The sequence below is a fragment of the Leptonotus elevatus genome, chromosome 3, assembly GCF_054856555.1.
Source record: "Leptonotus elevatus isolate MCC_2025b chromosome 3, RoL_Lele_1.0, whole genome shotgun sequence".
Classification (NCBI taxonomy): Eukaryota; Metazoa; Chordata; class Actinopteri; order Syngnathiformes; family Syngnathidae; genus Leptonotus; species Leptonotus elevatus.
The window spans coordinates 4,115,100-4,128,121 of NC_141241.1; the positions used below are offsets into that span (position 1 = coordinate 4,115,100).

General features: G+C 38.8%; 1 protein-coding gene across 2 annotated transcripts in view; it reads left to right on the plus strand.

Annotated features, from left to right (window-relative positions):
• lrp4 (low density lipoprotein receptor-related protein 4) overlaps positions 1–13,022 on the plus strand; it is a 92,635-nt gene that overhangs the window by 54,873 nt on the left and 24,740 nt on the right. For both annotated transcript variants that reach the window (XM_086071314.1, XM_086071315.1), the window contains exons 4-9: positions 5,216–5,329; positions 5,427–5,543; positions 6,633–6,761; positions 11,652–11,771; positions 11,893–12,018; positions 12,441–12,566. In XM_086071314.1, coding sequence (XP_085927440.1) covers positions 5,216–5,329; positions 5,427–5,543; positions 6,633–6,761; positions 11,652–11,771; positions 11,893–12,018; positions 12,441–12,566 — 732 coding nt within the window. The remainder of the gene's footprint in view (positions 1–5,215; positions 5,330–5,426; positions 5,544–6,632; positions 6,762–11,651; positions 11,772–11,892; positions 12,019–12,440; positions 12,567–13,022) is intronic.

The following is a 13,022-nucleotide window of genomic DNA, read 5'->3' on the forward strand; positions in this document are numbered from 1 at the left end:
TGTGTTTCGTGGTCGATGTGCTAACCTCTAATTGTGTGCACATGTGTGAGATTTTCAATCCAAAATATTTATAATCTGCTTGCATTAAAAAACTATGTGTGTGCTTTTTAGTACTTATATGGGCTCTCTTTTTAAATGCTTTTATTGGGATTAATTACAGAAGACTTAAAATAATTTTTTTTTTTTTGAAAACTCATTGCAATTGTCATCAAAATTATATACAGTAATTTTTTCCATCATCAACTATATTGGAAGAGCTTGTAACTTGGGATGGGAAAGATTTATTCACATCAATAAATTCCGTCTAATTTATGTATAAACTTTGTTGAAATATGTCAGCCACATGAATTATGTATCAACAACCCACCCAGAGTTGAAGTTGATTTGGGCCAACTGGTTTGTTGCTGAAGTAGGCTGCTGTAAAATCAAAAAAGACCCCAAAACAGAATTTGGTCCACCACTATTTCAAACGAAATTCTTTTTAATGACCCCTGAGAGTTTAAAGCTACGCAGCATGTACAGAATGGTGAGTCATGATTTTCAAATGAATTGCTTACATTGTTGAGTTCCCTTATTGGCAGAAAGGGTCACTAAGTGCCCTTTAAAAATCCAATTTCATTACATCACATACAGTACAGCACAGATCAATACGGTGTGCCTCACCACGCAGAGACTCCAATTCTATAGGCCCTTAAAGGTGAACTAATAAGTCAATAATTTTAAGAACCCATAATTAATTCAAACATATGAAATGTATTAATTTCAAAATATGAAAAAAAAATTCAATCATATCAACATACTTTTTTTTTTTTTTTTTTTTTTTTTTACTCATTCACTCCCAGACATTTTCACTGAAGCAACCCCGTTCACTCCCGGCTGTTTTACTGGATTTTGTCTGATTTTGCAAGGCCCACAAAATATTGTGTTCTATTGCTATGCAAGCATAACCTACCAAAAGAAAGATTAGTCTCCCCTTTCGTTCCCCATTTTTTTTCTTCTTAAAATCAAGGCATTGTTATTTATTGAACTCAATCGTAATATGCTATGTTGCATGTTTTACGGACTATCACTATTTGTGTGTGTGTGTGTAGAATATAACTGCACCTGCCACTTTGTATTTTCACTTTCTGTTGCACTTTGCAGCTCAATTATTTATTGAATAGAATTTTCAAGGAGGCAGACCATGAAATTTGTAAAGTCAAACGACAAGCCACTCATCAAAAATACTGGCGATGGACTGAGTTGCCTTTTTCTCTTTTTATCTTTTGTTACTCTGCTTTGAATTTTTCATCTGGCAGCATAAATTTTTGTTCTTCCTTCTCGACCCCAAAGTACTTACTATTTAATGCATTGTCCCTGTTTTTTTTTCCACCTTGTTTTTTCACCCTTTGGCACCATGGTTTTATTTAATTATTTAGAGACAGCGACCTAAAGAGTCTGTCACATCCCCACAAAAAAAACGGGATGCTATTGATATTTGTTGCATGGATGTGCGTTTGAGCGGGATATATTAGTGATTCTATGTATAAATTTTTTTTAAAAAAGAACCTCATAGGAAAAAAACCATGAAACCAAGCACACATTCAGGAAGCCTGGTAATGACTCTGAGCACCCTTTGCCCTTTGCCGTTTGGCAGCTGGGTGACTGATAAGGGTCTTGAGGGCTCGTCCACCTTTGACCTTCCTTTGTTTACCTCGCTGATGGCAGCAAATAACACAAGAAAGGGGCAGTGGGGGGGAGTGGCTTTTGTTTTAACACTGGTTCAAATATTTATTATGTACTTGTTAAATTGCGTTGTCTTGGAATTTACTTTAACACGTTTAATGGGTTGAAAAAAAATCTAGAAACACATTCTGGAATGAAGTATGAATGCAATCAGGTTTGTCAATAAATGTATGAGGTAGAATATGTTTATATCATTTCATTCACACTTTATATACACAACTCGGTGTAAGGTTTGGTCTCAAGTCATTCTTATTCATATATATTTCACATATTGTGTAGATGTCTTAAAAATTAATTCAGACTACTTTATTGAGGCTTAAAATGGCAATTCCTTCATTCACAAGCCGTCTGGGGGAGGGGAAAACGAGGCCCCTTTGGGGGGGGGGGCACAGTAATGAACCTGGAAAAAGCTCAGCACAGAATGGGAAGCCGGGCAGTTCACCTTTTAGCAACCCGAGTTTTGAATTTGTTGTTGTACCAAAAATGATGCACCGAAATTAGTGCCTTTTCTAATTTTGTATAGAAGCACATTTTATGGAAAATATCAGAGGTAGGCGCATCAACAAATTCGCGTTCGGCAATCGTCAACAGTCGAGACGCCTTTCCATCATCGTCAATCTGTAAATATTTCCAGCTGAACCAATGTGTTATTTTCAAACCGTCAATGTTATTTTAGTCAAGCTTCCGTCTTATTAAAGTACATTTTGTCATCACAAATTTTCCGCTTGACATTGTTTGTCGGACGGACTCAGTATGTCCCCTTTTTAGGACAACTTAGCTGTTCAATAACCTGCCTGATGTAAAATGGCGCACTGAAGGACACCTTAGCTAACATGTAATAAAAATGAACTGAGCACTAAGCTAATGCTCATAAACATAGCAATAATGAGGAATTTACAACAGGAGGAAAACCTCATCATCGCGGTCAGTCTGTTGTCACCCGAGCTTTACGACACGGCTATCAGCTAGCAGTCGTGGGATAGAGTCCGAAGACAGATGGCTTCGAGAATGGTGTGCGAGCAAGTTAGCATACCGGGTAAGTGTGTGTTTACTTGTTTACTGCAGGAGAAAAAGAGTGGCTCGGTCCGTCAGCGAAATGGCGGTCCGTCAATTGTTTCGAAATTTTTTTAAGTGAATTTACTGGAAATGCGCAAAACGGACATGCGAGTTTCCATCTGTTTTTGTTTTGCGAATATTGAGAGGGACTCCGCCGCTGTAGGTGGCGGTATACACCCTAGAGATGTGATCCACCAGTAATTTAAAAGAAGAAGAAGACCAGGAAGCGCCTGCGCCGTGCGATGGCGTCTATGAGTTTTGTTTTGTTTTGTAATTCTTGATAAGCGTAGCGTTTCTTTGCTGTTTTCCATCTAAAATAGCATTCATATTCGCTTCTTTAATTAATTGCAAAAATATTTCACTTTCGCCCCCCCCCCCCCCCAAACATACCTTACTTTATTGTCCGACATTGCTTTGGGACTACAAATGTACGTGTGACGTAATATCTGGTCAAAACGTGCATATATTCGCAAAACCTGTTTCCATAGCCAAAATTCTTGTTTTCCTTTTTTCGATACGCTTCAAAATCCACCCCCTCCAAGCCTTTTATTTCTGCATTTCTTGAACATTTTAATAAAAATGGGTGGATAGAAATCCAACTATTGACTGGCTGAGAAGGTCCATTGGTACTGATCAGGTTAGTGATGATTACATTTACGGACAAAAACCTACTTTGGGCAATGCGTAGTGCGTCAATTTTTCAAAGTTTCCCATCATTCGTTCATCGTCAACAAAACGGCCATCCGTCATTGACGGTCAATATTGACAGAATGCCCAGTTGCCCACCATTTTGTAGTCGTTCTCATAGAGTCAAGACTCCATATTGTGAATGCTGAAGTGTGCACTGCGTAAGGAGCTCGCATATCCACGGAACGAGTTAAACTGAATCACAGATTCAGAGAATTGTGCCACCTCCACAGGGTATAGCGCATATCATAGATCTGTGATCTATGATTCAGATGCACACATTCCAGAACTGGTCTGTATCATGTCACTCCAGTCCCCAGTTGACTCACACTTTGAAGCAGCAACAACATTGCCTTGAAAGAGTTGAAACATAAAACTGAAATCTCTGCTCCCCCCAACATCTCTGTGTTTTCTGTCTCTCTTTATCTCTTTGTGTTTGTCTCCGTTGTCTATCGCACAAAACACACACAACAATGATAAATTATAGATCGCCGTCTGCCTTGAGCCATCCGTCATTGGTTCCCCTTGACTAACGTGTTTACTCTGCCCCAGGCTAGTGAAGCCGGGATTTGCCATCGATTCAGGGCAGTAACTGTAGACTGTGTTTTTGAAAATCCATTCAGTACTTTAATCAATTGGGGTGTGATTAATTAAAGATGGAGGAATTTGGCTTAGTAAAAAAGGTGGAAAACAGAAACGATGTCAAAGTGGTGGTGCTGAAAATTGACTTGAGTCAGTGACTTCTCTCTAACTACCTCCATGTAGGCAGGGGCCATGGATGACAAATGTCTTTTATGTCCAGTCTCAAGGTTAACTGTCTTGTGAAATAGCATTTCCTTTTATAATGCAGCCAGGGCTCCCAATTAAGGCATAAATCAAGCTGTGGGGGCTTAGCAAGGGGCAGTTGTAAATTTCAACTGGCTTTGCATATAAATCAAATGGAATTTTATTCAGTTTATTGATTTTTCTTTTTTTTCTTTTAATGAATTCTCTGAGCAATACATTTCATCAAATGTCAACGTGGTTATAAACTCGATGGGATGGACTGTGTAGAATTTGCTCTGTAATGCACTTGGATGTGTTTCTAAATCCGTCTGTTATTCTTATTCATTGAGTTTTTTTCTTTTTCGGAGTTGGAAGGTAGAACTCTAACCGAGTTTTACAGAGAGCCTTGTCGTCCGATTAGATCCCAATCTGAACGGACGCACTTGAAAATGACGACTTCCAAATTCCAACCAGAGCTCGTCTTTAAAGGAGCGCTTGTTTTTAATCAGGCTGTTTCTTTAATGAAAGTCTCAACTACTGTGCTAAATACAAGACTGAACTCCATCTTGATAAATCATGCGATGTTTACATCGATCTGTGCTTGTGGCTGTAAAAACGATTGTTCTGATTAATGTAGTCGAGCATGTAAATGGAAGATCGGAATAGATTACGTGACACGTTGACCGAATGGGAATGGGAAAAAAAGTCTGAATGTAAACCTGGCTACCGTAACACACGCAATATAATATATAATGCACGTACTGTAAAATTCTATGTATAATATGCACCCAAGTATACTACGCCCCCCCAATGATCACTCTCAAAAAGGCGTTTCCTTTTTTTTTCAAACACGGTCCCCTGATTGGTGGCCAGCGTCGTTTATTCGCTAGTAAAAGTGAAACAAGCTTGTTTTTTACCGCTAATATTTATTTTATTTTATGAGATTATACTATAACTCATGTGGAAATATCTTTCTCTCCAGCACCTCGAGAATGCGAGGAAGATGAGTTCCAATGCCAAAACGGCTACTGCATCCGCAGCCTCTGGCACTGTGATGGAGACAACGACTGCGGGGACAATAGTGATGAGCAGTGTGGTGAGTGAAAACACACCAGCAAAGCTGCTGGGCTTATTTTAAAAAAAAAAAGAAAGAAAAAAAAGTGGTCTAAGACTTTTGATTTGGGTCCTTCCAGACATGCGCAAATGTTCAGACAAGGAGTTTCGCTGCACAGACGGCAGCTGCATTGCTGAGCACTGGTACTGTGATGGAGACACGGACTGCAAGGACGGGTCGGATGAAGAAAACTGCCGTAAGTTTGTGTGCCCAAGATTATCGTGCGTTCTTCTTGTCTTGTCTAGTCAAAAGCTAATCATCTTTTTTTTTAAATCTTTTTTTTAATTACCGCTAGGGCTGTCATTGTTGAATATTTTTTTTGAAATCGATTATTCCATCGATTAATTAAAGAAAATTGTATATTTCATTCATGTGTATTACAAAATTTAATGTTTAGTGTTTTAAAAATGAACGACAGAGTTTGATGTACTAGCCAAACTTTTGAAAGTGTTCCTCGTTTGGTCATTGTTTTCCAAAGTAAAAGCAGAAGTTTGCAATTTTCTTATTTTGATTCAACGCAAAAGATAATAAATATGCTTTCATGAAGGACTACTGAGATTATAGAAAATTACTGTTAAGAGGATGAAATCAGAGGAATTGGACAATTTTAAGTTAAAGAAGGGCTATTCGATTGTTAAAATGTTTGTTGATTAATTCGATAACCGATTAGTTGTCGATTAATCGATTATTTGTGACACCTCCAGTTACCTTTATAGTAACCCACTTCAGCCATGTAAATTATAAACCTGTCTACCAAGGTAGGAGATATTTATACAAATTAAAGGACACAACCGATACCAGGTATTGGTACCCGCGACCTCTTCTGGCCGTTTTATGATCACAAACTAGAAATTAGAAGAATAGAAAATTGCCTTTCTTGCAATTTCGCGGAAAAATTCTATTTTGGGGTATCTGTCATTTTTTGTGGGACATTTTTAGTATCAAAAGTATTAATGTTATTGGTACTACTGAAGAAATGAGTACTTGTACTGGTATCTGCCTGGGAAAAAAAGTGGTATCAAGGGTCCTTATAATCAAGATTTTAGAGGGAATTGCATTTGTGATTACACAACATCAATTCTGAAGGTAACTTAAACATCACGATAAATGACGGGACGAAAGAGTACATGAGGGGGTAAGGGGATGAAATCATCAGGAAGTGAATGCAGATGCGCATTCTGATCTTCAATCATCCTTCCCTTCATTTCATCTCTAACAGAACTTCAACTTCAAAACGTATTTTTGAACCCTGTCATCTGTTTACCGTATGTGTGCGTGCGTGCAGCCTCCGATGTGATGGCAGCCACCTGCAGCGTTGAGGAGTTCCAGTGCGCATATGGCCGCTGCATCCTGGACATCTACCACTGTGACGGAGACGACGACTGCGGAGACTGGTCCGACGAGTCCGATTGCTGTAAGATGTCCATTACTGGCCAGGGTTACTGTATTATAGTTTTGGATTTTTTATTATAGTTCGTTTTTGGAATTTAAATGTACTGTAAAAGTATGGGAGGCGAGCAATTGGAGCTAAAAGTCAAACACGCAAAATTCATCTTTTCATTCATCTGGTGGCGCTTTTCTATTGGTTGCACTTCTGTGTGACACACTTTCAGACGTCCTTATTCCAGTTAATATTGAAATAAATCCACTTAAGGTCACATTTAAAATCAACCTCACAGGTTATTAAAGTAACTACCAAACACTAAGAACGGACGTAACGGAAGCAAAGTTCCTCAAACAAATCTCGTCCACACAGAAGCATTTCAAGACTTGCGTGTGTCCAAAAGAAGACGCTAAGGACGTTTAATGGCTGTAATTTATATGCCAAGTTTGGAGTGGCGCTGTAGCGCAGCCACAAGGAGTTAACGGAAACCGTAGAAGAAGAATCACTTTTTTTTTTCTTCTTCTAACTTTATTGCAATCTACAGAACAAACATGGCTTCACATGTATCAAAACATGAAAAAGATGAACACAGGAGAAGTGACGATGGCGGGTGATTTAAGTACAACACCGCTTGTTGAACGTGGGAATAAAGGAGCAAAATAGTTTGCTGCAAAAGCATAAGCAAGCTAAGGAGGCTGCGCAAAACGACTATGACACGGCTATCCGATGAGAATTGCCGCATATGTCATCAATCTGCGACAATGCGTCGTCATCGAGCTGCGACCATTACGTCATCGCTGGAGGAGTATCCTGCATAAGGTGTCTAGACGGACGCGTATTGAAATCTTTCCACTCTAGAGCCCGGTTTTAAAAGTGGTCGGTTTCAAGCTCCGAAACAGCGCCGTCATGTGGACGAACGGCTTAAACGGTAAGAAACTTGTGAGGATACATTGAAACTGGCTTTTAAAAAAGCTTTTTTATTTTAATTTTATTTTAAATGTTTTTTGAAAGTTTGTTTTAGTTATTTCGATGGCTTGTTAGGGCCACATATAAAAAAATTTTTTTTTTAGAGGGCAGGGTCAATATTCAGAGGAAAAAAAACTCGCAAATTTGCCACTTTATAAAGTGGCAAATTTAAGAACTTGTAAATGTGCGACTTTATAAAGTGGCAAATTTGCGATATTTATACGTTGCCCTAATATGCCGTCGTAGTTATTTTGGCAGATATGCGAGAAGAAACACGTAAATTTGCGACTTTATGGCAAATTTGTGAGTTGTTTTTTTCTCGAAATATTGCTCCCGCCCCCTAAAAAAAAAAATATATATATATATTTATACGTGGCCCTAATACGCTGTCGTAGTTATTTTGGCAAATTTGCAAGAAGAAACTTGAAAAGAAAATTTGCGACTTTATAAAGTGGCAAATTTCTACATGATCTATAATTAAACTATTTAGAGGGTTGTTTGCAAATTATCTTGACGCATATCAACACTCACTCACTCACGCACACGCGCATACTGATTGGTTTTCCTTTTGAAGTTTTTATCTACCGTGTGATAAGCATGGCTTCAAGCTTTCCTGTCATCGTTCGCGCGTCACCAAGGTCACAGTAGCCTGCGCGGTTCTTTCTGTTCCTCCTTTTCTCCCATGTCCGGAGTTTTCAATGCAGCTTTACACTTTTGACTCGCTCATACAATGTGAATCCGTTTTTGAAACTTTTAACCATTCACTCAGCAGCGCGAGACGAAAAAAGAAGAGTTTGTTTCACACACACACACGAGGCATTCCTCTGACGTCCTCGTACAGCATTCCGTAGGATCTCCAGACACATGAAGGCTGCTTTGTTAGGGGAAAACTGTCTCTCACTCACTATCTTGCCACTTCTCATGTGAACACAATCGGTGGGAATCTTTGACTGTCTCATAATTCGATTCTATTCCGATTTTTGGGTCTGCGATTCGATTCAAAATGATTTGATTGACAATGATTTCTGCTTCAATTTATAGATGTGCAAAGAATCGTCATGATCTACTCCAGTCTGACTCGCTAATGCTAATTAGCGCGCTACTGGTGGCACTTTTATCACTTAAAAGAACGGCTATTAATGCGAAACACTTCAGGAATGTATACAGAGAAGTATCTTAACATTACTCACCGGCATATGCTCTTCCTACGCTGCAAAAAAAACAACTGTTATTGGAATAACTTGATCGTGACTTATTTCTTCTACTCTCTAATGTGGCTACAACTTAATAGTGTATCAGAATGCGCGGAACCACACAGTGGCCAAATTGTGTACAACATGAACAGTGCTCCCAATAAAGGCACTCACAAACAAGCGCAAGATGGTATAAAATAATTGAAATAAAATCGATTTTGGGACATTCAAAATCGATTCTGAATTGTACTAGATGAGAATCGATTTTTTGGGCACACCGCGAGTGAACACGCACACATAAGCACATGCAATAGATTCTAGTAAACACACAGGTTGAGATTCACATGCCTTGCTAGCTAGCGGCTACATGGCAAATTACATGAAAGTGCATTACTGTGTTTGGGATGAAACGGGTTGAATAGCGTACACGAGTACCGTATATGTCTGAAAGTAACTGCACCTCACACATATATTCTTGTTGCCTATACAATTCTCCCTCTTTTGAAAAACACCTGCTGTTTTGATCATCTCTGTCTTCTGTCAGCCAGCTGATAAGCCCGCAGCGGCAGGCTTGAAGCACCAACCGTGTCTCCCTTCTTCTTTTGCCTTCCCTCCCCGTCTTTCCGTTTGCGTTATCTCTGGCCCCCTTCTTCAAGGGGAACAGACGCGTGCTGTCAGGAGAAAACATGTCAGAGAAATGCGCGCACATGATTTAGGAAGCTTGTGTTTGATTCAGCTTTAATCTCCCTTTCCACCTCCGCCCTCATCTGCTGCCAGTTGGAGCCGCTCTTCCATCTTTCATTGCAAGGAGTGATATATGAGCTGTAAAAGTAAGACGGCTAGCTGTTGAGTCAATTACGCAAGATGGAGTCAAGTATTGAGACAGTCCTTAGTTTGCTGAATCTTAGTCCTTCGTTTTTACCAAGAAATTTTGGATTACATAATGATTCTGAGTTGCCTTTTTTTTTTCTTCCTGCATGACTGAGCCTCATTGCACAAAGCAAGAGCTTGGTGTTGGAAGCATTTTAGAGACAACCTTAAATCTATCAATCACCTTTGGGATGATCGAGAATTGGTATGGAACTATATTACATTCTGACGATATGATAACCACGAGCAAAAATATCTCAGTATCACAAGTTTCCGTTAAAAAGCATTCAAAGTTATTCAATGGATGTTGCTGAAATTAAGTCCTTGAATTGCATTAAATACAATGTCCAGTTGATGTAAAATGTTTTTACATCAACTGGACATTGTATTTAATGCAATTTAATTTAATTGTTCATGATTTATTTTACATACAAAATTGTGCAAAGGACTCACTATAACACAATTCAGCAGTAATAAATGTGATTAAATATATTTAAAAAATATATTATTCATTGTAAATAACTAGTCGCCAATCCCTACAAATACATAATTTTTATTTAAAAAAAAAAATTAATTGTAAGAACTGTTGACTACTGTAATTTCTGGACTATAAGGCGCACCTGACTATAAGTCGCGCTAACTAAATTTGGGGAGTACTCGAGTTTGTTACACGTAGAAGCCGCACCAGACTATATGTTGATGATGTTTTAATGTTACCACACCGGGTTTCCACTACTTTCTTTTCCATAATGAGGGTGCAAACTGTCTCGCTCTCGTTCTGTCTCTCGTTCGTACCTTTGTATTAGCTGCAGGGTCGAATGCAAGTGAAAAGAATAGCGGCTTATAGTCCAGAAATTACTGTAGTTGTAATTTACATTGACAATTTTTTTTTTCTATCACCATTGTCCACCATGAAACACAAATGCCATCTAGTGGTAGAGATTTACCTTTAACTATGAGAATCATGCCATTAATTACGATTAAAATTTGTAATTGACTGACAGCCCTAATGCATAATGAGTATCTGCATATAGGTGTGTGCGCGTGTGTGTATATGCAATATGACATGGCAATAATTAGTTTAAAGTTGCATTAAAAAAACATTAAATTAGATTTGCTGATACGTGCCTTTTTGTTTTTTTATATAAATATTTTGGTACATTAAAAACAGCATTGTTTTCCCCATTGAATCAATTTTATTTTAAACAAAATGTAGAATAATTAGTACATAAGATATGGGTTTCATATTATGTATAAAAATAAATAAATACATGTTAACATTCTTCTTGTATTTAATTATTAATAAGTCACAGTGGCCCATTATTGCCAACCTATTTTTTAGAACAGACCCGTGGGCTAACCATGTTGTCGTTGGGGCAAACCAGTACATCCTTTTTTCTTTTTCTTTTAGGACAATGCACAATAATCATAACAAAAAGGCATTTGTGTTTGTGGTATTTCGTCTCGCCCCCTCCCTCCTACTCCTTCCTTGTCTGCCCTGAGAAAGAGACAAACAAAATTTCATTGGAGGCAATAAACTTGAAGAAGACATTTACCGCTACTCAACTTTGCAAATATGCAAAACAGCCACAGAACAAAGACTGTAAAAAGAGTGTTTGCTGTTTTTAGCCGCTAAGGGGGGCATTTTTTTCATTTTCACTACATTTTTAATGGCCATGTGGTTCATAACCATTACCAATCTCTCTCGAGTATGATTAAGCTTGGGGAAGGGAAGGAATGAATTGCAAAGTAGTGAAATCAAATTGAATCGTTTTCCTCCGTGAAGTAAAATGACCTTCTCAGATCAGCTTCAAAGTTTCATAAGGCCCCAAAACGATGTATGTCCTTTGTTATGATCCGAATGGCAATACATGCGGATTTTTGTGTGCAGCGTCCCACCAGCCGTGCAGGTCTGTTGAGTTCATGTGCAGCAGCGGGATGTGCATCAATGCAGGCTGGAGGTGCGACGGCGAGTTCGACTGCGACGATCAGTCCGATGAGATGAATTGCAGTGAGTAGCCACTTTTGTCAGTTTAACCAAGAACGCATACTTGTGCTGTGGGCCGGGCATCTGCTGTATCTATGTCTGTGATTTCCAGTGACGCGTTCCTGTTATTTGAATTGTTCTGCAGCCACGTCCATGTGCACAGCTGACCAATTTCGGTGTGGAACAGGACGCTGCGTCCGGTTGTCATGGAGATGCGACGGCGAAGATGACTGTTCAGACCACAGTGACGAAGAGGGTTGTGAAAAAACTGGTGAGACTGCGCTTGTTATCATCTTTTCAGCAGCTAAATATAGTCCAAATGTAACTTGCAGTCATGGCAACGGGAACTCGCAACAAACTCAACTCTTGTTTTCAGTTGAGCCTCAGTGTCTCTTTTTAAACATTTGGTTTATAATATCACCATTTGTTGGACCGAGACATGCACAAATAAAATAAACTGGTCTGCACGTTGGACAGGCCATGATCATCTAACGAACATAGATGGAGAAAGTTTTGAGAGTTTTCTGCCCTCACTTCTTCCTGAAAATTGAGGCGTAAGAATACAACAGGCACAGAAAGAAAATGTCTCATCGCACTGCATGCATCTCGAACAACGCTGAGGAGTCTTGCTGTATTCAGTGGCGTGTTCTGTCAACACAAAATGAAATGAGCTTCCTGTTGGTGTCCCCGCAGAGACGTCACCTTGTGCTCCAGACCAGTTCCAATGTGGGAACGGGCGCTGTATTGGTCAGAGGAAGGTTTGCAATGAGGTCAACGACTGTGAAGACGGGACTGATGAACTTCCACACCATGAATGTCGTGAGTTTCTGCCGGTGATAAAAAAATAAAAAATAATTTAGAAAACAGCAAAGGCCCTGGAATTGAACCCTGTGGAACACCATGTTCCGTTATACATGTGCAGTCAAGCGGGCCGTATCATCATGAATCATATGAGTCGGGTGAATATCTTGACCACCGCTGAACCCTTGAGCCTGACTCACCCAACATGTGGCTCTTTAGTCCCTCTCCTTTGGATCTCTAGAAAAAAAAATAGTAGCAATTATTTTATTTTTTTTACATATTTGAATGCATTAATGTTTTTAAATTAAATATTTAAAAATTTTTAGTCATAAAGAGACAAAAGGTAGATGAAAACGTTTTTAAAAATACCTAAAAGTCCAAAAAGATCCCAAAAGAAAATTACCATAAAATTTATACAAAATTGCCCAAAATTATAAAAAAAAAAAAAAAGGGAGAACAAAAGTCGCTCAAAAA